Here is a 27,944-nt window from a genome sequence, read left to right as displayed (position 1 = left end):
TTAAAATGCATTCCAAACTTTTTAGTTTAATATAGGGATTTTTTTTTTTTTTTTTGTTATATTTCATTTTGATATATTATTTTGAATTTGATTTTTTATTTATTTTTTTACGTTAAAATGGCATTGCGGCACGAAGGTAAATATCATTCCACATTCTGGAATGAGCTTATGAGCTCATCGTGTAGTCTCAGTCTTGTGGTAATACTAATTTTAATACTTTTTTTATTATTTTTTTTTCAATATAAGTGCATTTAAAAATAACAAGATTGATTTTTTTTTTCTCTGTCATTTTTTTTTTTTCTTGTGCAATTTTAAACAAGCTTTTAGATTACAATATATATTTATTTTATTTTCATTTTTTTTTTTATATATAAAAGCAAAGCTATGTGTTACACACTTGTGGATATTTTTTTTTATTTTTTACAATTAATTATTACAAATAAATGATAAAATTAAAATGAAAAATTATAATCTTAACAATAATCAACTTCGATGATTCACTTTGAGTTGTGCTCGCTAGGTTTTGATATTATGGGGTTTTGTTTTTATGATTTTTTTTTGTTTTTTAAATTCTTTGGATTAACTTATTGTCACAATCGACGATTGTAGCCCTGATAATAATATAATTTATTATTTAAAAAATAATAAACATTCTATAACAAGAAAATATTCATTTTCTTGATGGAATATAAACTTCGGCACTGGAACATTTACTGTAAATACTATTTATTTCTTTTTTAAAATCAACTATTCTTTGATTATTGCATACATTTTATAATTCAATTCACTATGTATATATAGGCATCTACATTTCATCAATTGTTTATGGCCATTTTAAATAATTAATCTGTTTTTGAAATCAACTTATAATAATAAAACAAAAACAAATATCAATAATTAATTATTTCAATCAACAGAATAAATTATGCAATAAATAAAAATTAAAATAATGTAAAATAAAATTAAACGATATACGAAATAATAAATATATGTGAATAAATAATAAAAGTTTTATAATACAAAGCTATAACGTTAAAAAATAAAATAAATAAAAACAATTGTGTTTTTTTTTTTTATGTGTATAACATGTAAAAATTAATTAATGTCACGTTGCTGTGTTATTTAGTACATTTTTATTATTTATTTATGTATTTATTATATATCCATTTTTTTTTTTTTTTTTTGCTGCTTAAAAAATGGAGAGAGCATTTAATAGTTTTATATTTTAAAAAATTTTTTTCATCAATATTTATTTGATTGTTGAGAGTTTATTTGAAATTGAATTTTATTAGCTAGATTTATTTGGATTATCCATACGTTTCATGATTTATTTTTTCATTTATTTACCTGTATACTTTACGCTACTTTCGTTCAGTCGAATCAATTTTATTTTTTCATTTCAATTACTATTATAATTATTATTATTTCTATTTGAGTATACAATTTATTTTTGTATCTTTAGAAAATAATGATTTTTTTTTAAACTTTATTTTGCTCTAAGCAAACCCTGTGAATTTTATAAATTAAATCCTCAATTTATTTTTTTATTTTAAATTTATCAAATAAATTAATCAAGTGGATTTTTTTACTTTTTTAATATTAAATAATTGCCCAAAGTAATCTATAAGTACACACACTTGTAAAAAAAATTTTTTCTTTCAAATTATCCAGAATTTATATATCATATATAAAACTAATTTTAATTTCTCATTGAGCGTATATTTTGATTTAAAAATTTTTCATGTAGGAAGTCGTTTGATGTTTTACTGAATTTTTTTTATATCAAAATGTTTTTAAGAAATTTTTTTAAATACTGTCTATTGAAAGATGGTATTTAAAAGAATTTATAAAAAAAAAATTAGGAAGATAATATATAATTTAAAAAAAAGCTCTCATACAATCGATAAAAAAAAAAAAAAATGAATTATATTATAAAGCTCATTTGAGTGTATAGTAAAAAAGGATGTATAAAAAATTCAGTCACAATCGCTCATAATAATCACAATCTCTCCATTAATAATAAATATGGATTTTTAAAGCATTGAAAATTAATTACAATTTGTATTTTAAGTTTGTTTATATTTGTTAATGGTAAATATATATTTAAAATTAAATATCACTGACCTCAGGAAAAAGAAAACGATCACGTGATGATGTTTGGGGTAATTCAAAGGGTGAACTGCTCATGTAGCCTGGGGATGGTGATTCACTTTTTTCTAATACTGGTGTTATATTTGCATAGTTTGATACTGATGTTGTTGATGATACACGTGATGCCTGTTCAGTTAATATACTACGGTCAATTTTGTAGTACTCTTTACCACTACGAGGACGAAGGGTTGTTGCCTCAGTTGAACGTCCATTCAATCTATGCATCAAACAAAGGTAAAACAAACAAAATATAAATTAAAATATAAAATAAAAAAAAATTATAAAGAAAAAAAAATATATAATATAAAGTTTGAAACAATATATAAGTTTTTTATTTTCATTTTTTTTTTTTATTTATTGTTTCTTTGAAAAGTAAGTAAAAAAGTAATTTAATATTTACTTCAAACTGTCTGGAGTATCCGTAGAAGAATGAGATGATAAAGATAGAGTTTCAATATAATCAGACATATCAGAAGTTCCACTTGAAGTACTTCTTGAATCAATATAAGGTGTTCCTGATATATCACTAGGACTATTGTAATCTTTTGTTGTCATTTTTGGTATATTACATGTTGGCATATTAGCATCAGCTGAATTTGATTTAATTGGTATTTTAATTTTTTGAAATTGAAATACAATTTCTTTTAATGGATCACTTGATTTTGATTTTCTTGGTAAACTATTATGATAACATATTGGTGGTGGGCTTTTACGACATACACTTAAAATATTTTGTTTTTTATTATTTGTATTTAATGTACCAAGTGACATTTCAAATTCAACAAATTCTGAATTTCCATGTGTTAATGAACCAGTTGATACACCAGAATCATTACTACTTGATGAATCACGATTATGTACAGTTTTTGATGGTACTGATGATGATCTTCTTATTTTAATTGATAATGGTTGTGTATTTATTATTTCATCATTTATTTTATTAATATCAATATTTTTATATGATAATTTTTTATCATTTATTATTAATGATTTATTTGTTTCACTTGTACATTTATGAATTTTAAAATTTGATGAAAATTCATTATTATTACCATTATCAAGATAATGAGCTGACTCAACTGAATAAGATCTTTTACGCCATAACATTTCTAAACTAACACTTGATTCATTTTGTGATGATTGATCAATTAAACGACGTCGCAAATAAGGACTTGACAACATTGCTGATCCAGGAATTCTTAATTCTGAATCAGAACGTTTTTTACTACATGACAAATCGATTGTCGACGTGCCAAATAATGTTGGATTACTTGAACTTTTTGTTCCATCACAAATACGTGATATTAGATTTTTCGTTGTCGTTGTAGTTGTTGCTGTTGTTGAATTATTATGCAATGGTTGCATTGTTAAATATCCAGATATATGTTTTTTTTTAATCAAATCTTTATCATTATTTAACAGTAATTGATCTTGTTTATTTTCTTTAAAATGTCCACATTTATTACATATTTTTTCAACATTATCATCATCATCATCGTCAGTAGTTTTTAAATCATTTGCAATTTCATGAATTTCTTGTTTTGTAATACCACTTTTTTTAATAATTGCTTTACTATTTTCATAATTTTCCAATGATTCACTAAAATCAATATTAACATAATTTGATATTTTAATATCTGGTTGTGTATCAATAATTGGTGATATATTTTCATAATTATTTTGTTGTTGTGATGTTGTTATTATTGAATTACAATCATTTTCATCATCATCATTATTATTTTTTTGTTGATTATAAAGACTTAATTCACCATTAGCATTAACAACAGGCATTTTACCTTCACCTGATAATTTAATTGGATGTATTGTAACACCAGTTGATTCAATACCAGCACCACGTCGACAATATGGTAATACAAAACCAGCCCAACTCATGACATTATGACAAGGACAACCAGATGATGATTGTCTTGATGATTGTATTGATTGTAATTTTTTTGGACAACCACATTGTTTCATAACAACAGCTTGTGGTAAATGTGGTGTATCATAATTTGGATAATATTTCGGTAATGCGAGACACTCTTTTATTTTACGTGGTGTATCATAATATTGATCTTGTCCTTGTTGGGGTGGTTCAAGTGACATATGATGAGCTAATATTGTTTTTGGTATATCATAATTATCATATGGATTAATTTTATTAATTATTGATGAATTTATTGAATTTTTACATGTACATATTTGTTCTGGTGGTAATGGCATTGGTGGTTTTGTTTTTTGTTTTATTATTGTTGTGGACGGTTTTTGTGGTCTTGGTGGTAATGCACCTGGACTTGGTGATAATCGTTGTATTGAATTTGATGAATTTTGAGTTTGATTAAATGTTTGATTTGCTGAATAATCACTATCATGACTACTACTACTATAAGATGACAATGAATGTCTATCAAATGTTGTTGTTTTTGGTAATTGATTATTTGAACTTGGACAATGTGATATCATTGATGTTGACATAATTGTTGCTGTTGTTGTTGTTGTTGTTGTTTTTGATACAGCACCAAGTTTACTAATACAACTTGCACATCTTTCTAATTGTGTATTTGTTTTTTGTGATAATGTACTACTACTTTGCCAATCTTGATGTTGATCAATTAATTCACTTGTTAAACAATTTTCACGACAATTTAAATCATGTTCTAATTGTGCATTTCTTTGACTCTCAGTTGATGACCAACATGGTGATATTTCAATTTTATTATTATCAAAATTATTATCTTTATATGATGTAGAATAATTAAGACTAGATGTTGGATAAATATCACTAGTACGTGTATCATTTCTTGATAATTGACGTCTTGGACTTTCTTGACCAGAATTATCACGTATTGATGGACGTTTACGTATTGTTAATTTTCCATCAGCAGCCAGCTGCAATGTTTTAACAATATCATCTGCTTGATCAGTTATAAGTACATGTAAACCTTCACCACGTCCACAGTGTGAACCACCTTCAAAACAAAATCTTCCTTCAATAACACCATAACGTCGTAAATATCCAATTTCCCATACACCAATTAAACGTGCTGGTATACCAGTTGTTAAACAAAAACGACGATCTTGAATATGTAAATGTGCTGGACCATTTGATAATTTTGCTTTTGTTGGTGCTGATGATATTATAACTAAAAATTGTTGATCATCACCTAAATTTGTTGATATTTTAACTTGCCATTGTATTAATCTTTCACGTGTATCAAATGCAAGTGTTACAACAATATCTTGACATATTATCGCAACTGTATTTGATTCTTTATCAAGTGTAAAACCACTTTCAATTCCTAAAAAATGTTGAAGACTCAATGAGGCCTTTGTTTGTCCCTGTTTATATCTATCCTTACTATCGCCATAAAGTTGTAGGTGCAAACAATCTGTAATAAAATTTCAAAAGAAAAAAAAAATAATAATAAATGTGACTTTAGTTAGTTAGTTAGTTAGTGGATTAGCTAGTTAGTACAAAACACATGTATAGCATAAATCAATTTTAATCCCTGTAACTTTTATTTTTAATTTTTTAATTTTATTCTAAAGAAAAGAAAAAAAATAAATTATTATTTAAAAAATCAATGGCGCAATAAGATACTCAGGGGTCTTTAGACACGACAGATGTTATTCTTAATTTTTTATTTCTCGCATATATAGTTTTTTTATCAGAGCGTGTGCTGCTGCTACACCAGGCCCTAATACAAAACCAGATGCCAGTATGCCACTCAAAAAAAAAAACAAAAAAATATATATAAAATAAAATACACTAAGTAGAGATTTTTGTCACGTTGATAACTTGAGTAATTTTATCTACTCTCGGAAAATTATATTAAAAAAATATATATATACTTTTAAAATTATAAAAATAGAAAATTAAGTATATACTGGATTTTCGTATTTAATATTTTAAAAATAATAGGGGAGATAGAAATAGGAGTAAGGATAAATGTTAATTAAATAGCATCCCTACACCCTCGCTTATACTTTTTATCTTTTACTATTTTTAATTGAGGATTAAAAGGTCTTTGTGACAAAATAAAATAGGTGTTAAAATACTCGTCTATTTTAAAATTTTACTATTACAAAATAAGGGGGAATATTAAATATAAAATGTCACATACATAAGTTACAAATTTATGATAAATATTATTTAATGAGCTGGCTGTATTTTTTTTTTCTTTTTTTTCCATTTGATTTGAATGTAATATTCTGGCTTCTTGAGAATTATTAAAACAACATTTATTATTCTTTGGGGGGAAAAAAAAATATATATATGTATATATTGTAACTGCACATATGTGAATATAACGGGGGTTGTAAATGACATATTTCTCAAGGGTTTATATCGTTTATATATACTGGTTACAATATTATTTGAAATAATAATATTCTATTATTTTAATACTCCCTATATACCACATTGACTTGTTTCATTTTATGTCATGAAAATTGATTTATTTATTTAACATATTTCTTTTTTTTTTTATTTATTTCTAAATTACCTGCTACTGGTGATAATTTTCTCATCACACACCATCGTGATTTCCACTGTAATAAAACAAATGTTAACTATTAATTATATCCACAATGTAAAATAAAATTTAGTTGATGAATTTTTTTTCCATCATTATAATTTAATATTGAATTAATTTTTTCAAATATTGTAAATGAACAGTTTGCATATTAATCAATTATATCATTTTTTTTTATTCTGTAAAAACATTTCAATAGCATATTCAAATTTAAAATCATATCAAATTTATCCAGTAGGGGTAATTTAATTCTATTGAATTTACAATAATAATTTATTGCCTGAAATTGATTGGGCCTATTCATTTATAAAAAGTACAGTATTTAAAATTGAATAAAACAATTAAAAAATAAAAAACAATGTAATAAATAATTTTATATTATACCCCCGAGAAACTGATGACATTTCGCTTTACAAAAATCGATATTCATTGCGCTCAAAAATAACGAAAAAAAAAAAAGCCCGGAGTAGACGAATTTTTTGTTCCCTTTTTTTTTTCATACCCATGAAAACCAATAAATCTTGGACTACTTCCGTGGACAATAAAAATGGCCTGCGCGCGTGTAGATTTTCTAGGCAATGCGGTAGATGAGTATGAATGAATATAAAAATCCGATGGAAGAAATGAAAAGATGTAAAAACTAAAAATTATGGTGTACATATATATATATGAAAAAAAAAAAAAAAAAGAATAAAATAAATACAGACATAAAATATAGAGAAACGAATAGGAGAAATAAAAATGAAAATAATAGAAAAAAGTAAAAATGAAAAGGAAGGAAAGAGAAAAAAAAAAGTAATTCGCGCATCTGCCCGCGAGAACCACATAACAGTGAGAGCGACGCAGCCGGCTTGGGGATATTCACCATTATATTATTATTATTATTATGATTATTATTCACGGATATGTACGCAAGGGATTATGCCATCGAGGTGTCAATGAATCTGACATAGCTGACAGTCTCATTGTTTAGCAAATTAATCACAAATTCATTGTAACATAAAATTATTGAAAAAAAATATATATATTTAAAATTTTTTTCATTTTTAAATAATAGTTATGATAACAGAGTAATTGAAATAATAAAAATAAATGTAAAATAAGATAACAATAATATATTCACTGTAAAAACATACCTTTTTTCCATCTCGAAATTTGACATTTCCTTCGATAATACAATTGTTATCCACCATTGTATGAAATTATGTTTATTTTCACTAGTAAATGTGGCTATCATAACTATTCACTCTCACTATCAATATATTATTTATTTTAAATAATATTATTTAAAATTTAATGATAAATACTTAGTTATTTATTTAGTCATTTCCATATGTTTGTTTTCATTAGAAATATATCTTGCAATTGATTTGTTTAATTTACCTTTTTTTTTCTTTCAAATTATATTAAAGTAGAGTACAAAAAAAAATTGTATTTAGTAATTAATTAAAAACGATAAAGCGATGGAGCATCCATCTTGATAATGTGTATATATTTTATAATGTATATATGGTAAATTGAGTAATGTAAAGTACTGTTGAGATAGTTGTATTCAGCTCTGGGCTGGCAGAAAGACTGAAGCCCTGTGAAACAACCCTAATGGGAGACACACTGGGGCTGGAACGAACCCTCCATGCAATACACGCAGTCCCTGGCACGGGGAGCAAGCTAGAAAGAGATATTCAAATAATTTGATACGATGTGAGAGACGGCAATATAGAAAAAGAGAGAGAATATAATACTGGAATATATATATATATATATTTGATACTGGAAAAATAAGTGGTGGAGGAAGCATTGTATGCCGACAGAGGTGCCACCCTGTAAGCGTGATAAAGTCGAATCAATTTCGAGAGCTTCATCCTATGCAGTGAACTCTCATTTTTTCACTGCGTGATACTGATTTTGAGTTTAGATATACAGTGTTAGGGGAAATGTTACTGATGTGTTCATTTTGCAATAGAATATACTTAGATCTATGAATTTATTATATAATCTTGAGTGATGATTGTTATTGAACTGGTTCTATTTACTTATTTATAGAACAGAAAAATTTAATAGCAATTATTATCAAATGACTCAACAAATACTCTTCGATCGTTCTGTGTTCCTAATACAAATCGATAGTTTTATGAAGAGAATTTTAAAACTTTTGAAATACCTCCTCACTCATTATATAGGAATATACCACAGGCAGAGGGGTATTTTGTTTTTAAGTTGACTTACCTCTTTTTCTTTATAGTTCCCGAATATTATTTAATTAAATTTAAAATTTCTTTGAAAAAAATAAAGATTCTGAACAGGAATATAGAACAGGCAAAGAGGTATTTCGTATTTTATTTGACTTACCTCTTTTTTCTTATAATTCCCTAATTTTGTTGAATTAAATTTAAAATTTCTTTGAAAAAAATAGAGATTCTGAACAGGAATATAGAACAGGCAAAGAGGTATTTGGTATTTTATTTGACTTACCTCTTTTTTCTTATAATTCCCTAATTTTGTTGAATTAAATTTAAAATTTCTTTAAAAAAAATAGAGATTTTGATCAGGAATATAGAACAGGCAAAGAAGTATTTCGTATTTTATTTGACTTACCTCTTTTTTCTTATAATTCCCAAATTGTATTTAATTAAATTTAAAATTTCTTTGAAAAAAATAGAGATTCTGAGCAGGAATATAGAACAGGCAAAGAGGTATTTCGTATTTTATTTGACTTACCTCTTTTTTATTATAATTTCCTAATTGTATTTAATTAAATTTAAAATGTTTTCAAAAAACACAGAGATTTTGAACAGGAATATAGAACAGGCAAAGAGGTACCTCGTATTTTATTTACCTCTTTTCTTTTATAATTCTCTAGTTTTATTCAATATTATTTAAATTTTCTTTAAAAAATAGACGATATCAACAGGAATATAAAAGAGGCGAAGAGGTATTTTGTTTTTTTAAAAAATACCTCTTTTACTGTTCTATTATCCTGATAAAACAGCCTTCTTCTATCTGTGATATTTAAATGTGTTACCCCTATAGCTCCTATAAAAAACACCAGATGACGCTAAACTTGTTAACTCAAAAAATACCTCTTTTCATGTTCTACAACCCTGATAAAACAGCCCTCGGCTATCTATGATATTTCAATGTGTTACCCCTATAGCTCCTATGAAAAACACCACATGGCGCTTCGTAGTGTGGCGCGAAAAATACCTCTTTTCCTGTTCTACGGCCCTGATAAAACAGCCCTCTTCTATCTATGATATTTCAATGTGTTTACCTTATAGTTCTTAAAAAAATAATAGATGGCGCTGAACTTGTTAACTCAAAAGATACCTCTTTTCCTGTTCTATAACCCTGATAAAACAGCCCTCTGCTATCTATGATATTTCAATGTGTTTACCCTATAGTTCCTAAAAAAAATAATAGATGGAGCTAAACTTGTTGACTAAAAAAATACCTCTTTTCCTGTTCTACAACCCTGATAAAACAGCCCTCTTTTATCTATGATATTTCATTGTGTTTACTCTATAGTTCCTAAAAAAAATAATAGATGGCGCTTCGTAGTGTGGCGCGAAAAATACCTCTTTTCCTGTTCTACAACCCTGATAAAACAGCCCTCTTCTATCTATGATATTTCAATGTGTTTACCTTATAGTTCTTAAAAAAAAATAATAGATGGCGCTGAACTCGTTGACTCAAAAAATACCTCTCTTCCTGTTCTACAACCCTGAAAAAACAGCCCTCTTCTATCTATGATATTTCAATGTGTTTACCTTATAGTACCTAAAAAAAATAATAGATGGCGCTGAACTTGTTCTCTCAAAAAATACTTCTTTCCATATTCTATACTCCTGATAAAACAGCTCTCTTTTATCTATGATATTTCATTGTGTTTACTCTATAGTTCCTAAAAAAAATAATAGATGGCGCTTCGTAGTGTGGCGCGAAAAATACCTCTTTTCCTGTTCTACAACCCTGATAAAACAGCCCTCGGCTATCTATGATATTTCAATGTGTTTATCCTATAGTTCCTAAAAAAACAATAGATGGCGCTTCGTAGTGTGGCGCGAAAAATACCTCTACAACCCTGATAAAACAGCTCTCTTTTATCTATGATATTTCATTGTGTTTACTCTATAGTTCCTAAAAAAAATAATAGATGGCGCTTCGTAGTGTGGCGCGAAAAATACCTCTTTTCCTGTTCTACAACCCTGATAAAACAGCCCTCTTCTATCTATGATATTTCAATGTGTTTACCTTATAGTTCTTAAAAAAAAATAATAGATGGCGCTGAACTCGTTGACTCAAAAAATACCTCTCTTCCTGTTCTACAACCCTGAAAAAACAGCACTCTTCTATCTATGATATTTCAATGTGTTTACCTTATAGTTCCTAAAAAAAATAATAGATGGCGCTGAACTTGTTCTCTCAAAAAATACTTCTTTCCATATTCTATATTCCTGATAAAACAGCCCTCTTCTATCTATGATATTTCAATGTGTTTATCCTATAGTTCCTAAAAAAACAATAGATGGCGCTTCGTAGTGTGGCGCGAAAAATACCTCTACGACCCTGATAAAACAGCTCTCTTTTATCTATGATATTTCATTGTGTTTACTCTATAGTTCCTAAAAAAAATAATAGATGGCGCTTCGTAGTGTGGCGCGAAAAATACCTCTTTTCCTGTTCTACAACCCTGATAAAACAGCCCTCTTCTATCTATGATATTTCAATGTGTTTACCTTATAGTTCTTAAAAAAAAATAATAGATGGCGCTGAACTCGTTGACTCAAAAAATACCTCTCTTCCTGTTCTACAACCCTGAAAAAACAGCACTCTTCTATCTATGATATTTCAATGTGTTTACCTTATAGTTCCTAAAAAAAATAATAGATGGCGCTGAACTTGTTCTCTCAAAAAATACTTCTTTCCATGTTCTATACTCCTGATAAAACAGCCCTCTTCTATCTATGATATTTCATTGTGTTTACTCTATAGTTCCTAAAAAAAATAATAGATGGCGCTTCGTAGTGTGGCGCGAAAAATACCTCTTTTCCTGTTCTACAACCCTGATAAAACAGCCTTCTTCTATCTATGATATTTCAATGTCTTTACCTTATAGTTCTTAAAAAAAATAATAGATGGCGCTGAACTTGTTGTCTCAAAAAATACCTCTTTTCATGTTCTATACTCCTGATAAAACAGCCCTCTTCTGTCTATGATATTTCAATGTGTTTACCCTATAGTTCCTAAAAAAAATAATAGATGGCGCTGAACTCGTTGACTCAAAAAATACCTCTTTCCATGTTCTATACTCCTGATAAAACAGCCCTCTTCTATTTATGATATTTCAATGTGTTTACCCTATAGTTTCTAAAAAAAAAAATAGATGGCGCTGAACTTGTTGACTCCAAAAATACCTCTTTTTCAGTTCTATAACCCTGATAAAACAGCCCTTCACTATCTATGATATTTTAATGTGTTTACCATATAGTTCCAAAAAAATACAATGGATGGCGCTTTGTAGTGTGGCGCGAAAAATACCTCTTTTCATGTTCTATACTCCTGATAAAACAGCCCTTTTCTATCTATGATATTTCAATGTGTTTACCCTACAGTTCCTAAAAAAAATAATAGATGGCGCTGAACTTGTTGACTCAAAAAATACCTCTTTTCCAGTTCTATAACCCTGATAAAACAGCCCTCCTCTATCTATGATATTTCAATGTGTTTACCATATAGTTCCAAAAAAATACAATAGATGGCGCTTCGTAGTGTGGTGCAAAAAATACCTCTTTTCCTGTTCTATACTCCTGTTAAAACAGCCCTCTTCTATCTATGATATTTCAATGTTTTTACCCTATAGTTCTAAAGAAAAACAATAGATGGCGCTTCGTAGTGTGACGCAAAAAATACCTCTTTTTCTGTTCTATAACCCTGATAAAACAGCCCTCTTCTATCTATGATATTTCAATGTGTTTACCCTATAGTTTCTAAAAAAAATAATAGATGGCGCTGAACTTGTTGACTCCAAAAATACCTCTTTTTCAGTTCTATAACCCTGATAAAACAGCCCTCCACTATCTATGATATTTTAATGTGTTTACCATATAGTTCCAAAAAAATACAATGGATGGCGCTTTGTAGTGTGGCGCGAAAATTACCTCTTTTCATGTTCTATACTCCTGATAAAACAGCCCTTTTCTATCTATGATATTTCAATGTGTTTACCCTACAGTTCCTAAAAAAAATAATAGATGGCGCTGAACTTGTTGACTCAAAAAATACCTCTTTTCCAGTTCTATAACCCTGATAAAACAGCCCTCCTCTATCTATGATATTTCAATGTGTTTACCATATAGTTCCAAAAAAATACAATAGATGGCGCTTCGTAGTGTGGTGCAAAAAATACCTCTTTTCCTGTTCTATAACCCTGATAAAACAGCCCTCCTCTATCTATGATATTTCATTGTGTTTACCCTATAGTTCCTAAGAAAAACAATAGATGGCGCTTCGTAGTGTGACCCAAAAAATACCTCTTTTCCTGTTCTATACTCCTGCCAAAACAGCCCTCTTCTATCTATGATATTTCAATGTTTTTTCCTATATAGTTCTCGAAAAATCAATAGATGGCGCCACTTGTTTAAAAAATTTCAAAAAATATCGAATACCTCTTTGCTCATTTTATGATCCTGATACTCGAAAATTTTTCCCACAAATTTTTTGAAATTTAAAAAAAAAAAAAATTTTTTAAAAATACCTCCTTGCTCATTCTATGTTCCTGATACTCGAAAATATTTTTTTCCATAAAATTTTTGAAATTTAATAGAAAAAAAAATTTTCGAGTATCAGGAACATAGAATGAGCAAGGAGGTATTTTCAAAAATATGAAATACCTCTTTGCTTATTCTATGTTCCTAATACAAATCTAAGATTTTTTCACAAATTTTTTGAAATTTGATAGAAAAAAAAATTTTTGAGTATCCGGAACATAGAATGAGCAAAGAGGTATTTCATATTTTTCAAAATACCTCCTTGCTCATTCTATGTTCCTGATACTCGAAAAATTTTTTTTCTATCAAATTTCAAAAAATTTGTGGAAAAATCTTAGATTTGTATTAGGATTATAGAATGAGCAAGGAGGTATTCTCTAAATTACTATTATTATTTTTTTAGCATTAATAACTAATTGGGACTAGGTAAATAAAAAGAAATCAATTAATAAGTATTTTTTATATAGAAAAAAACATATTAAATTCTTTATTTTGTTTATCCAATACCTGTTACAGAAATATTTCGAAGTGTTAAATTGTTTTTTTTATTTTTAATATAATATTTAATAATAATTGCTTGTTTAACGCATTTGATAACTTAGTATTATATAATAGGCGATTCAAATTAAAGCCTGCCCTATGGTGTCGCCTCTCGCAAGTATAATTTACACCCGCGCATGCGAACTGTTCTTTCTAATTACCTCTAATTGTTTTTTTTTTCTTAGGTTAAGCTAACATTTGTACTGTCGTGCTGTCGTGAACGACAACAATAAAAGATCTTGTTTGCATACAGTTTTATCAAAAAAAATAACAAAATAAAAGTCTAATAACAAACAAGTAACAATGAGTTTTAATTACGAAGATCCCTTAGGATTTACAAAAAGAACAGCATCAATACTTGATGGCCTTGGTGCTGGTGAAATTGTTAATGAATTTAAAAAACGTCATATATCAACCGATGCACTTGGTAAATTAACAAAAGATGATTTTATAAAACTCGGTGCAAGTAATGAGCTTGCTGACAGTATGTATCAACAATTTAATCTTAAAAATCAGTATCGTCAATTACTTGATTCTAATGATGATAACAGGTAAACAATATCTATTTATCTATTATTTTTGTATATAATACTAAACAACATTAACACTTATATCGACATGATTCAATTCCAGGCTTAAAGATTTATATGACATATTAAAAACAGGAAGAGAACATTTACATTTAATAAGTGCATTTCTTACATATGCAAATAAACGAGTAAGAATGAGTCCAAATGATTTTATTGTTAATCAAAATAAAAATGAACGTGCTAGTAAAATTTTAGCCCAAGCAACAATTGCAACACTTCATGAAATTGATCAGGTCGAGTATCATATTTCACAATTATTGTCACAAATTCGCAAGGTAATTAAAAACTAAATACTATATTTTTCTTTTACAATTATCATTTGTTTTTATGCTCATTATAATTTTTAGGCTGATCAAAAACAACGCAATGTGAGGGCTTACTTGCTAACTGTTGGAGGTTTGGGGCTTTCTTTGGCTTTGTTGTATCGTTGGAGATACTACTAGTTCATCTTCTTTTGTGTATTCAAAATATGAAGATGAATACAAATAATATGTACTCAAAGTATCTATTGCAGTATCAAAGTTTCAGCACCTTCTTTACGAACGACAATTCCATCTCGTCGTTTGTTCTCCTCCAATTGCTGCAGTTTACTTTCAAATATTCTTTAAACAAAAAAATATAAGTTAATAATTAATAACAAGTTAATATTATTTTTTATATAAATAAATTATAATTATACGTTATTTATTTTTCATATTATTATTAACTGAATTAAACTTACGATATAAGATTATTCCATTGATTAGTTTGATATTTATTTTCCTCCCCATGTTCCTTGACATTTTTTTCTTCAGCTTTTAGTGCTTTTAGTTTCTTTTCTTCTGCACTTATTGATTCACTTAGTTTATCTCTAAGTGATTGTCCAACACCTGGGTTTGCATAAAACTGAAAAAACAAAAGTAAATATATATTTAAATAATATTAAATAGGTATGAAAAATATATTAATTCATTAAAATAATAGTTACCCTAATTTCTTGTTGAATTTTTTCTTGTGCCTCTTTGAATTTTATAATTTCATTTTTTAATCTTTTAATTTCTTCAGTATCTTTATCAACACGTAATTGAAGACTTTCAACTTCATTTGAAAGATTTGTTATTGTACCTCTCACTGATGTTTCAATTGATTCATGACTTTTTTTTGCTCTGTCATATCTTTCTTCAATATCCTGAGCTTGTTGTCTAAGTGGTTGTAATTCTATAATTTTATTTAATTATATTTTAGATAATTTTTATATAATATATTATTTATAAAAAAAAAAAAATTACCAGTTAATATTGATGTTACTCTAGTTTTAAGTTCACCAATTTCTTTGCTCAATTTCATATTTGCCATAACAGCTGTACCCTCAGTAAATCCATCAGGTAATCCACCAGCTTTTTCATCACTTTCTTTTGCTTTTATACCTGCCATTTTTCCTTCAATTATACTTAAAGTTCTACTTAATACTCCTGCTTCTGCTTTAAGTCCTGACAATTCACCTCTACATTTTTTATATAATAAACTTTTTGTTTTTAATCTTGCAACATATTTTTTTAACTCTTCACCTTTTGGTACTGAATTATCATTTTGTTGTTCTTTTTTTTCTTCTAATTTTTTTTTTAAATTAGTTAAATAAGCTTCTGTTTCATCTAAACGTTCTAATGTATTTTTTTTACAACTTGATATTGCAGCTGCTTGCTGACGAAATGGTGCCATTTTTTCAACACCATCTTGATTAATTGTTTCTTCAGCAAGTGCTTGTACTTCACGTGCTGCTGCATCAAGTTTTTGACGTAATTTAATTATTTCATCTGGACCAACATAATTTGAATTACATACTGATTTTAATGCATCAACACGAGATTTTAATGATGTTAATTCAGCTGGTAAACGTTCATGTCTTACTGCTGTTAATATCATAACTTCTTCATTTAAACGTTGCTCAAGAAGTTCTGATGATAATTCAACACTTGCTTCTTTTAAAATTTCAAGTTTTCTCTCAGTTCGTTGAATTGATAACTAAACAACATAAATAACAAAAATTAATGAAACATATATTAATTTAATTAATCTTAATATTAATTACCTGAAGTGATGATAATGTTTCTTTTTCTTGTATTTTTTGCATTGATAATTCATGATCTCTATCACGTTCAACTCGTAATTCATGAGCTGCTTGAAGTAAATGTAAATTTGATTCTGCTCTTGATTTAATTTTATCAACTCTATCCAAAATAACTTCACGTTCTTTTTCCATATCTTTAAGATCTGATTTTAATTCAGCTGCTGCTTCACCACCTTTTTTTCCAGCTTCACGTTCTTTATGAGCCATTTTAAAATCCTCTATGAGTCCTTGATAACGTTCATACAGTGCTAATGTTTCTGGATCTGATAAAAATTCAGGTGGTACATCAACCTTGTATAAAATAACATCATAATATTAATTAATAAATTCGAAATAATATATTTTATAAATATATTTACCTTGACTAAAAATCTTGATAGATATGATCTTTGCTTGATCATTTCTCGATTTGCAAATAACCATTTTAAAATTTCATAAATTGTCTCTTGATCACCTTTAACAATTCTCTGTCTGTTTATATTACAAATAATGTTAAAAACTTGATTATATTATAAAATAAATTATTATTATTACCTGAATAATGTTGGATCTTTATTTGGTTGATATTTTAATATTCTAAGAATTGATAAAATTCGTACTGTTGATACATCCAGACTCTCATCTCGCATATCAACTTTTGGAGTTTCTGTTGTTTCTGACAAAACATCATTCAACACCTGTGAACATTTAATTATTAATTATTTATTATTTATATAAATAATCATATTGACACATCATTTAATCATATATATAAGTATAAAATATATATATTTTTTTTTTACTTGTAATAAATCAATTGATTTCAAAGCCTTAAAAGATGTTAATGAAAAATTTTTCTTAAATAATTTATTCAACTCATTGACAACTAATTTTAAATCTGCCGTCATTTTTAAATTGTTCAATTAATTTTGTCTTATAATAATTAAATAAATCACTTGATAAACTTTTTTTATATAAACACTTCACTAAATAAAATAAATAAATTCACGTGTTGACGTGTTGTGATTGTGTTGTGATATTCCGTTGTCATGGTAACCTCAATAGTAAACAGAGAGAAACATTGATTTTAAAAACTTCTCTCTCTCTCTCGTTTTTTAGAAACCACCACTAACGCTACACACGATTATTTTATGAACTAACACTAAATGACATTTCCTCTTTAAACCACAAACCAACAAAATTAATAATGATCATAATTATAACAAAAAAAAAAAAAAAACAATAAAGACCACTGTTTTGACGTTTTAAGTTTTCAGAGAATGTACTTGTCATATTTAATACTGAAATATTAAATATTTTTATTGTTTGACAAATAATCTTATAGCTTTAATTTTTTTTATAAATTATTTTTAAATATGAGCTCAGACGATGATATATGTTGGTTTCATGAAAATTTATCACGTGAAGGAGCTGAACAACTCCTTCAACAAGGTAACCAATTGATAATTTAATATCTTGTCACACTAATTATGATTTTATAGTTTTTATATTATTATGTGTTTTTTTTTTTATATATTTTCAGACAATGAAGATGGTACATTTCTTGTGAGAGAGAGTAGCACATCAACTGGTGATTATGTTTTGTCTGTGTTATTTAATCAAAATGTTATTCACTATCAAATTAGAAAACACACTGAAGATGCATTTTTTTCAATAGGTAATTTATAGTAAAATAATAAATATATATATTTATTATTTTATAAAATTAATTATCCTTTCTTATTTTTCTATATCCGTATTAATAGAGGATGAAAGAACAATTCATGGATTAGATACACTTATTGAATTTTATCAGGAAAATAATCATGGTCTTGAAATAGTACTTGTTAAACCATGTCGTGGTGTACCTCCTCCTCATGACACTAGAAGACATGGAAGAACAAATTTACTTCACCGAGCAACAGTACAAGTAATATTAACTATTCAAATATAAATTAATTATAAATTAACTATTCTTTTGACAAATAATATAAAATTTTACTTATCTCTTTTTTCTTTTGATCATCAGGGAAATTACACAATAGTTTCGGAATTATTAAAATGTGGCTACAGAAGTATTGAAGCTAAAAATCAACTTGGTCAAACTGCAGTACATCTTGCAGCAAAATCTGGTGCTGATGATATTTTAAATAAACTTATTGAAAATAAAGCCAGTGTTAATTGTCGTGATTCAGCTGGATATACACCTCTTCATGTAAGTTTATTTACCTGTTTTTTTTTCACCTTAAAAAATATCACATTTATTATTAAATTTATTCTATTATTCCTGTTATGCAGCAGGATTTTTTTTTATATTAAACACAGTATTAACAAATTGAGGTAAAATAAATTGTATAATGTAAATCATTTTTCTTTTTTTATTTTTTTTTATTTCAACAATGTCTTGTTTGTGAATTTGTTATTTGATAATTTATTTTTATGTGATTATTTTTAATTTTTATTTTCTAGTATGCATGCCAGAATAATCTTCCAAATACTGCAAAACTTTTAATTTTGGGTGGTGCAAATGTTCAAGCAAGACATACAGAAACAGGTTGATTTTTTTTATAAATTTTATCAACATATATAAATATATAAAAATCTTACCTTGATTTTTTGTACAATATTAGGAATGGTACCATTGCATGAAGCTGCAAGTGCAGGACAAAAAGAAGTAATAAATGTTTTATTATCAATGAATGCTCCAGTTTATCCAAGAACAGTTGATGATGATACTCCACTTGATTTAGCAATAAAAAATGGTCATCAAGAATGTGTTAAATTATTACGTAAGTACATATAGCTATATAAATATCTTGGCTGATTGATTATTAATCATTAATTAATATTACAGATAATTATGAAATTCCTGCAACAAAAGAAAAAAAATCTGATTGGTATCATGGTACATTAGTAAGAAATGAAGCTGTATATCTTCTTAAAAAAAATGGTATGAAAGAAGGAGCATTTCTAGTTCGTCTTAGTGATCGTTTACCTGGAACTTATGTGCTCACTGCAATATTTCATAATCAATATTATCATTTTCAAATAAAAAAGAAAAATGATTATTTATTTATTGACAATGGTCCATATCTTGCTTCACTTGAGCATGTTATTGAGCATTATCGATGTATGCCAGATGGTTTACCTGGCCCTTTGGTACACCCAATACCTCCTGAGCCAAGACCACCAGTTCCAGAAATGCCAGCATCAATATTCAATGGCAATACACTCAAAAAAAATTCTCACTTAAAAAAAAATTCAACAAATCAATCATGTATTGAGGGTACATCATCAATATCATCATCACCATCATCATCATCGTCATTTCCAAATATTGCATTTCAAATGGATATAACACCAACAAAATTAGAAACAAATTATGAACAAAAACCCGATGTATTTGAAAAAAGTATTACTTTAAAAACATCATTACACTCACATGATTTTATACCTGGTGATAATCTTATATCTGGTGAGGTATTAGGTGAGGGTGAATTTGGTGCTGTTCATGAGGGTATTTATATTAATTCAAATGATGAATCAATACCAGTTGCAATTAAAACATTACGTGATACTGATAATAATTTAACTAAAGAAGAATTTTTACGTGAAGCAAAACTTATGATTAATTTTAATCATTCTTGTATTGTTAAACTCATTGGATTTTTTGAAGGTCCACCTTTACTTATGGTACAAGAACTTGTACATCTTGGTTCAATGCTTGCTTATCTTCTTGAATTTCCAGACAGAATTAATCCAAATTTTGAACTTAAACTCTGGGCATCACAAATAGCATCTGGTAACTAAAAAAAAAAAAAAAAAATTATATTTTATTAACAAAGTATTATTAAATGATTGTATTTATGTAAAATTACTTGTTTTTTTTTTAGGAATGAAATATTTAGAAGAGCTGAGATTAGTTCATCGTGATTTGGCAGCAAGAAATATATTATTGGCATCAAGAAATCAAGCAAAAATAAGTGATTTTGGTTTATCAAGAACATTTGGTGCAAATAATTATTACAAAGCAACACGTGGTGGTAAATGGCCCATTAAATGGTACGCTCCAGAATCATATAATTTTGGTACTTTCTCACATGCAAGTGATGTTTGGAGTTTTGGTGTAACACTTTGGGAAATGTATTCATATGGTGCACAACCCTATGGTGATAGAAAAGGAGCAGATGTAAGTTATTTATTATTATTTTTTTCTTTACTCTCAATTTATTTGTTTAATTAACTGAAAACTTACTTATCATTGTTGAGTGGTTTCTCCATTAAATTTTCTATTGCTTCGTAATTCCAAGTGTTTCATTATTTTCTTTTTTTCAACTAGGTCACTCAACTGGTAGAAAAAGGTGAACGTCTTCGGAAACCAGAAAAATGTCCAATGCCCATTTATTTAGTTATGAAAAGTTGTTGGGATTATGAGCCAAAAAATCGGCCAACTTTTAGTGAACTCATTGGTATATTCAGTGCTGATCCTGACTATGCAAATTTAACAGATTTAATGGATAATACTGATATTGAATAATTTTATTTTTAAAATTAATCATCATCATCATATATTTTATTAATATAAAAAAAGTATATAAAAGACAAAAATTTATAACTCAACTCAAAATAATCATGCTCTTATTTATTTGAGCAAATTTTAAAAAACAACATTAGATAATTTTTTTAAAAAAAGAATATTGCCATTTTTAGAAAATTTTTTTATTTTTCTGTGATGAAAAGTGCCATTTTTTTTTTTTTTTTTTTTTTTTTTTTTTCTTCCATTGCACTGTTCATCTCATTCACATTGTACATATCAGAGATAAATTAATTTTATTTTTAAATTTTTATTATAGTCATAAAAGTATGAATTATCAACGGTAGACAAAATTAATCATAAATATATTTGTACATGATAGTTGAAATTTATCTTTAAAAAAGATAAATTTTTTTTCAACAATAATGAAACATTTTAACGACCAATGATTAATTTTTTTTTCTTTTTTACAATATCAATTAATTAATAAATAAAAAAAAAAATGAAATTTATTCTGGAAAATCTTCAATAATGCCAATTAAATTTTTTATAGTATCAATTATTTTTAAATCGTTTTTTTTTTTCTTTAGTAACTTGTTTATCGGTGCTATACATATTATTTAAACAATATTAACATGAATTATGCAAATAAATTTATGAGCTTCCGAAGAAGCTACACATGTTTATTATTCATAATTTTTATTTTAACTATTTTATTGTAGCTGTTAATCTTTTTTAACTGTATTTTAAATTTAAAAGTTTCTGTTATCATTGTGTAATTGAATTATTTGATGGACAAAGTAAAAAATGAATTGATTTATTGTGAAAGTGCTGACACATTGAGAGGAGAGATATGGAATTTTTTTTTTGTATATATTTATATATTTTTTTTTTCTTTTCTTAGATTTGTTAGCAATGATAATTTCAAATGAAAAAAAAAAGATTCTTTTGTTATAATTTGATTGTTGTTATTACTGCGTATATGTAGCAGTGACAAGAATTAATTTTACGATGACATTCATGGTCACAAAAGAAAAAAAAAAAAAAACTCATAAAAAACAACAGAGTTGTGAATAAATTAAATTGGCGCTTCGTTATTAATAGTTTTTTTTTTTTTTTTTTTCTTATTTACAATTTATGTATATATACAAAAAAAAAAAAAAAAAAAAAAAATATATGTATGATAGATCTTAGAGTGATTGTTACCTTGATTTTAATATACAATTCAATTATTCTGTCTTTTTTATATTTACAAAATAATTAATAATTGTTAATGATTGACAAAATAAAAATAAAGACCAATTTTTTTGAAAGATGCTACTTGTACACATCAATTTTTTTAAATGTCATTAGTTATTAGCCAAAAAGGAAAAAAAAATTATTCTATCAGTTTAGTTGCTGTAAAAGTTTGCACAAATACAATTTGTCATTTTTTTTTTTTTTTCTGTACAATAACATAAACCAGCAACCGTAAATACAATATTTTATCTTTGATATAATATTTAATTTACTTTAAATTATTTTGCATCATAGTCGTAATAAAAAAATAAATAATATTAGAAATTACATGTAAATAGTTACATACAATTGACCAAGCCCATATTTTTTTAAAAATTAATTATAAATTATTTTACGGTCAATTTATGTGGTATTTAATCAAATTTATTTTCACAAACTTAGCTTAAAATTTATTTGGTAAACAATACAGTTTTATTATTATTTATTATTATACTTTTAACATAAAAAAAAAAAAAAGAAAAATATTTAACATTGGTATTGCGATATTACGTTTTAATATGTCGGTGAAATTTTGACATTGTAAATGCGAGGCCAATTGTTGCAAAATTTTTTTTGTCATTGAGTCAATGTATGAGAGATTCACAAATACAATTGTAATGCTTTAAATTATATTTTATAACATCAAAATTAATATTATTAATTATTGTTCAATTTTTTTTTGTTTTAAATTAAAAAATCAGCCAGCAATTATCTATTGTCTGATATTTATATTTTTTGTAACACACAATTGAAACAAATAATTTATTAGCCCAGTGTTATAAATCACATACTTGTTATTATAAGATTTGTATTTAAAATTCACGACAATTCATTGACCCAATTACAATAGTAGATTACCTGAATTCATAGTATCCAAACTTTAATTACACAAGAAAAAAAAAAAAGTAAAAAAAAAAATACATATATGTATACCATCACGCACTTGCACATTCATCATTTCATATTTCACAATTTTTTTTTTTTTTTTTTTGTTTTGTTTATTTTGTTGTTCATTTTATATTTCAATAATCATTCATCAAAATAATAATAATAATAATAATTAACCATTCATACAATTCATATATTCGCAGACTTTTTTTTTTTTTTAATTTTTTAAATATCCACTCAGTTCGTTTTTTTTTAAATATTATACACTTGAAGTAATATAATCTACAAGATATATCCCTGAATTTTATTTCATGTAAAAAAAAAAAAAGAAAAATTTCTTTCTTCTTTTTGAAAACTGACAAGATCAAAAATAATAATAATAATAATATTAAATGTAATTAATTCAAATGTTATTTTTATTTATTTTGAAATTATTAACGCAAAGAAGACGAGACAAATGGATAATAAATAAAAAAAAAAAAAAGTATATATATATGTAAATTAATATATATATATTTTCTAACAAAGATAAAATCAAGCTTGTCCACCAACATCAGCTTGATATCTGAGTGTAAGATATTCAGCAGCATTTGTCATACGTTTAATGCTACGATGAAGACCATGTAAATGACGTCGAAAATTTTCAGCAGCTTGATTTGCATATCTATCATTAATAGTATCTTCAGTTTCCATACCAGAATCAATTTCAATACCAACATCTGAATCTGTATCACTTGATGAACTTGAACTTGATATTAATGATGATGCACTTTGTACACTTTGCATTGATGTTGTACTTGGACAACGTGCATGACCAAGTCTAACATGATCAGTTGATGTTGTTGATGTTGTTGATGTTGTTGTTGTTGTTAATGATGTTGATGATGATTTTGTTGTACGTCTATCATCAATATCAATATCATCATCATCATTATTTTCATCAGTTGATTTTTGTGACCAAAGTAATTCAAGTTTCATTTTATTGACAATATTATATAAACGATATAAATCAGTATGTGGCATTGTTGTATTTATGTTACTCAAACCTTTTTGACTAACAGTATCATTTGAATCACCAACAGCAAGATCTAATAATCTTGATGGTACAAGTATTGTTTCTTCCATTTCATTGACTGCTTTTACAAATTTTTCCATACTATACAATATACTTGCATTACTAAATTCAGGCTCTTCATGACGTGCCATTCTTCGAAGACTCGTTCTGTTAACAAATTAAATAAATACAAATTTATTAGTATTATTATAAATATTTATAAATATGACTAATATATATATATGCTTTTTTTTTTTTTTTTAAATTATGATGTCAGTAATTTGTTTTAAAATGCCTGGGTAATTTTTATTTATTATTATTATTTGTCATTATTACAAAATAATTGTTTGTATATTTGTGAAAATTTTATGCATTGCTTGTGGTTAATAATTAACATTTTGTGACGTTTATGTTGTTGATGGTTTACGATAATTATTTTTCTTTTTTAACTTACGTATTTTAATTTTATCTATAGGATAAAACAAAGTAATATTTAAAATTTTTTTTCCTCTAAAATTTAATGACTGAATAAAAGTCAAAGATTAGAAGATATAAAAATTTTAAAAAACTAAATGATGTTTCTATGTCATCAATGATTATTGGTTTTAATCTTGAAGATAAAAAAATATTTTTATGTTTTAGAATTTTATTTTATATTTATAAAAGAATTATTATCAAGGAAAATTTAATGAATAAATATTTTTAATAATAATTTTGGTGGTTAAATTGTTGGGTTGTTTTTAAAGTGATGAAATGATAATAACACACGTTATTCTCAAGATAAATACCAAGGGCACAAAAATGCATGAATGTTACTTTCTGCTTATCCTACTTAACTTGGTATATCTTAAAAAAAAATTATCGAATCTCTCGAATAAGTAGGACAACCTTGATTTCAATAATTTCAGGAAGGCAATTGCAAATCAATATATCATTAATTTTTTATTTAAATAAAAACCCTTTACACATTAAAAAATTAATATCTTTATCTTGATAATTTTTTTTAATTACTAAATAATATGCATTTAATAAATTTAAACCCACAATTTGACCTGATTCATATTTAAATTTCATCATTATTGTTTGCTAATAACATATCATTAATAATTAAAATTTAATTTTTAAATATTCAATCTATACATGGAAATTTTTCTTATGAACTTTGAACATAATATTTTCTTTTTATTTAGTTAATTTTTCTTTTGTTTATCAAATTATACTGTCTACTCCGGATATTGACGTCAATGGTCAGAGTTGACTACGTACTTATTCAATCTACCTTTGACCGAAAATTTAATTAACTCACAATAAAAAAAAAAAAAAAACTTAGTTAACATATGTCAATTTAAAATTCCGACTGTAATTAAAAGTTTAAACATGTCTTACTATTTATTTATTTAAATCTCTTTTTTAATAAGAAAAAAAAAAAAAAAAACAACAATATAATGGAGTTATTCAAGATTTATTTTTAAAATTGTAAATAACAAAAAAAAATAAATAAATATATATTTTTATATAATAAAAATAATAATTTAAATAACATATAATAAATGGTCATTTAAATATTTAAATATCTATTGTATATAATAAAAATAAAAATAAAAAAAAAACAACCTTGAAAAATTTTTTTATTAGACTTTGGCTACTACAATATAATGATAATTAATTAAAATTTTTTATTAGATTTTTTTTTTATTGATAAATTAATCACGCATGATAATCGTGTATTGTGAATGATGATGATACAGATATGATTAAAAATAAATAAATAAAAAACGTGTGTTTATATTTTAATATAAAAACACAAAGTACGATAGTACACTGCACTCGTGTCATCATAACTGATACAGAAAGATTGGCTAAAACAAGATCACAGGTTGGCAAACTGCTTTGAACCAGACAGACATAATCATGATGAGGCCAAAGTACTTAATTTTTTATAGACTCAATTTCCCTATCTTTTATTTAAATTTAATGACTTTTGTTATTTCTAAAGTTATAATCTAAAGTTAAAAATTAGATTTTTTTTGAATCATAATATTTATTTTATTGTTATATGATAAGGCCATACAGACTAAATATTATATAATGATTCAATGAGCTTATCTGTAATTAAAATATTTTTTAAATCGGGTTATTTTTTTTTATTAAACAAAATGTATCAATTTGTTTTTATATTTTAACGAATAGTTGATGTTAAATAAAATTTATGTTTTTTTTTTTTAAAGCAATCATTTATTCATTTTAATTTTGTTATCAGTTGTGATAATTTTTTTTATATTAAATATCAAATAATTAATACACTTCATCTAGATACATATTTTTTGAAATTTTCTTTATTTTTTTATTAAACAAAATGAATTCAAATTTATTTTCAAATATTTTTAAAAGAATTAGTTGTGTTAAAATGAAATTAATTTTTAAAACAATCATGATATTATTTTAATGTTCTTATTAATTTCATATCATTTTGATATAATTAAATATTATCATTCAATGTTTTAATACATCATTGTAGATACATATTTTTTGAAATTTTTTCGTTTATTTTTATTAAAACAAAATATCAAATTTTATATTTAGAACCGAATTATTGATGTTAAATAAAATTAATGTTTTACAATCATCTTATTATTTTAATTTTTTATCATGATATATTTTTCTAAGTTCAAATATTAAATATAAATAATTCTTAATATTCATTAGATACGATATTTTGAAATTTCAATATTTTTTTATTAAACAAAATCAAATTTGTTTTTCAAGATATTTTTAACCAATTATGATGTTAAATGAAATTAATTTTCTCAAAACAATCATGATATTATTTTAATTTTTTATTAGATTCAATATGATTTTCATAGAATTCCAAATATTATATTAATGTTTTAAAATTTATCTGTAGATTTACAATTTTTGAAAGTTTATTATTAAGTCATTTAACAAAGAAAATAGTCATTTTTAATTACAAGTATTGAACACTTATGCAATATTGACTATATTTTAAACTCATTTATTAATTTAAAGAATTTTATTTATTTTTACATTGAAATTTTCTTTGTAGATTATTTTCTTTGTCAACACACTGCAATCGAACAAAGTTCATAATACCAATTGGGGTTAAATATTGTTATCATAATTATCAATTTAATTGTTTACAAAATATTATTATGAAATTAAATAATTAAATTTTTTTTTTAATAATATTTATAATTATTTTTCAATGACCTTATGTTAGACAGATATATTAATAAAGTTCAAGAGCCTCTGTAACTCATCCTCATGATTATGATGTAAGAAAGTAAAATTAAAAAAAAATAAATAAATAAATTTGAATCTGCGTTAGTATTGATTTGCTAATAAAATATATTATTTTGTTTATATTTTAATAATCGAGGTTAAATTTATAATCAGTTATAATTATTATTAAAAATCATATTTTGTTATTATTACAAAATATCATTTGAATTTATTTTAAATGATTTGATATAAGGTCAATATTAATTTGCAGAGGTTAAATT

At 25.5% G+C, this 27,944-nt stretch overlaps 5 protein-coding genes and 1 long non-coding RNA gene across 9 annotated transcripts in view; 2 read left to right on the top strand and 4 right to left on the bottom strand.

Moving 5' to 3' along the window:
- Nucleotides 1–1,248: 1,248 nt before the first annotated feature.
- LOC122853518 lies at nt 1,249–8,613 on the bottom strand. The gene is made up of 4 exons (XM_044154022.1): nt 7,823–8,613; nt 6,657–6,702; nt 2,552–5,540; nt 1,249–2,368 (listed from the first exon to the last, which is right to left on the bottom strand). Exons 1-4 carry the CDS (start codon nt 7,877–7,879, stop codon nt 2,110–2,112), a joined length of 3,351 nt encoding a protein of 1,116 aa, XP_044009957.1. The 5' UTR covers nt 7,880–8,613; the 3' UTR covers nt 1,249–2,109.
- Nucleotides 8,614–14,296: 5,683 nt separating this feature from the next.
- Nucleotides 14,297–15,046, top strand: LOC122854196. Its single transcript, XM_044154653.1, has 3 exons — nt 14,297–14,544; nt 14,627–14,858; nt 14,931–15,046. The coding sequence occupies exons 1-3, from the start codon at nt 14,297–14,299 to the stop codon at nt 15,024–15,026; spliced, it is 576 nt and encodes a 191-aa protein (XP_044010588.1). The 3' UTR covers nt 15,027–15,046.
- Nucleotides 15,047–15,068: 22 nt separating this feature from the next.
- Nucleotides 15,069–17,872, bottom strand: LOC122853667 (intraflagellar transport protein 81 homolog). Of its 3 annotated transcripts, XM_044154085.1 has the most exons (8): nt 17,473–17,872; nt 17,225–17,367; nt 17,050–17,161; nt 16,652–16,981; nt 15,852–16,584; nt 15,551–15,780; nt 15,305–15,468; nt 15,069–15,185 (listed from the first exon to the last, which is right to left on the bottom strand). In XM_044154085.1, the coding sequence occupies exons 1-8, from the start codon at nt 17,575–17,577 to the stop codon at nt 15,089–15,091; spliced, it is 1,914 nt and encodes a 637-aa protein (XP_044010020.1). In that variant the 5' UTR covers nt 17,578–17,872; the 3' UTR covers nt 15,069–15,088. The 3 variants fall into 3 exon arrangements, with proteins under 3 accessions (XP_044010020.1, XP_044010035.1, XP_044010027.1); XM_044154100.1 differs by lacking the exon at nt 17,473–17,872 and having other exon boundaries at nt 17,050–17,144; nt 17,225–17,335; XM_044154092.1 differs by lacking the exon at nt 17,473–17,872 and having other exon boundaries at nt 17,050–17,157; nt 17,225–17,285.
- Nucleotides 17,873–17,920: 48 nt separating this feature from the next.
- LOC122853637 (tyrosine-protein kinase Shark) lies at nt 17,921–22,226 on the top strand. Its single transcript, XM_044154074.1, has 9 exons — nt 17,921–18,121; nt 18,213–18,347; nt 18,436–18,599; nt 18,699–18,884; nt 19,139–19,223; nt 19,300–19,458; nt 19,524–20,471; nt 20,563–20,858; nt 21,009–22,226. The coding sequence occupies exons 1-9, from the start codon at nt 18,046–18,048 to the stop codon at nt 21,204–21,206; spliced, it is 2,247 nt and encodes a 748-aa protein (XP_044010009.1). The 5' UTR covers nt 17,921–18,045; the 3' UTR covers nt 21,207–22,226.
- On the bottom strand, nt 19,032–21,028 carry LOC122854321. The gene is made up of 3 exons (XR_006373955.1): nt 20,925–21,028; nt 19,665–20,475; nt 19,032–19,538 (listed from the first exon to the last, which is right to left on the bottom strand). It is a non-coding gene; the product is annotated as an uncharacterized LOC122854321 (long non-coding RNA).
- A 960-nt stretch (nt 22,227–23,186) lies between the features above and the next one.
- The window catches only part of LOC122854172 (sestrin homolog), a 56,091-nt gene continuing 51,333 nt past the window's right edge, over nt 23,187–27,944 (bottom strand). Inside the window, exon 2 of one of the 2 annotated variants that reach the window (XM_044154619.1) lies at nt 23,187–24,591. In XM_044154619.1, the coding sequence (XP_044010554.1) occupies nt 23,904–24,591 (688 nt within the window). In that variant the 3' untranslated portion in view covers nt 23,187–23,903. The remainder of the gene's footprint in view (nt 24,592–27,944) is intronic. The other variant, XM_044154628.1, reaches the window with a different exon arrangement.

This window comes from Aphidius gifuensis, linkage group LG1 (assembly GCF_014905175.1).
Source record: "Aphidius gifuensis isolate YNYX2018 linkage group LG1, ASM1490517v1, whole genome shotgun sequence".
NCBI classification, from domain to species: domain Eukaryota; kingdom Metazoa; phylum Arthropoda; class Insecta; order Hymenoptera; family Braconidae; genus Aphidius; species Aphidius gifuensis.
The sequence above is the reverse complement of the archived record's forward strand: the minus strand, read 5'-3'. Positions and strand labels throughout refer to the sequence as shown.

Coding starts and splice junctions, on each gene's coding strand:
- LOC122853667 (XM_044154085.1), bottom strand. CDS start 17,577: ATGACGGCAGATTTAAAATTAGTTGTCAATGAGTTGAATAAATTATTT. Junction 17,368..17,472: donor AATCAATTGATTTATTACAA/GTAAAAAAAAAA, acceptor AAATGTTCACAG/GTGTTGAATGATGTTTTGTC. Junction 16,585..16,651: donor AAACATTATCATCACTTCAG/GTAATTAATATT, acceptor TATGTTGTTTAG/TTATCAATTCAACGAACTGA.
- LOC122854196 (XM_044154653.1), top strand. CDS start 14,297: ATGAGTTTTAATTACGAAGATCCCTTAGGATTTACAAAAAGAACAGCA. Junction 14,545..14,626: donor GATTCTAATGATGATAACAG/GTAAACAATATC, acceptor ATTCAATTCCAG/GCTTAAAGATTTATATGACA. Junction 14,859..14,930: donor TATTGTCACAAATTCGCAAG/GTAATTAAAAAC, acceptor TATAATTTTTAG/GCTGATCAAAAACAACGCAA.
- LOC122853637 (XM_044154074.1), top strand. CDS start 18,046: ATGAGCTCAGACGATGATATATGTTGGTTTCATGAAAATTTATCACGT. Junction 19,224..19,299: donor AGCAAGACATACAGAAACAG/GTTGATTTTTTT, acceptor GTACAATATTAG/GAATGGTACCATTGCATGAA. Junction 20,472..20,562: donor GGCATCACAAATAGCATCTG/GTAACTAAAAAA, acceptor TTTTTTTTTTAG/GAATGAAATATTTAGAAGAG.
- LOC122853518 (XM_044154022.1), bottom strand. CDS start 7,879: ATGGTGGATAACAATTGTATTATCGAAGGAAATGTCAAATTTCGAGAT. Junction 5,541..6,656: donor AAAATTATCACCAGTAGCAG/GTAATTTAGAAA, acceptor ATTTTATTACAG/ATTGTTTGCACCTACAACTT. Junction 2,369..2,551: donor GATACTCCAGACAGTTTGAA/GTAAATATTAAA, acceptor TTTGATGCATAG/ATTGAATGGACGTTCAACTG.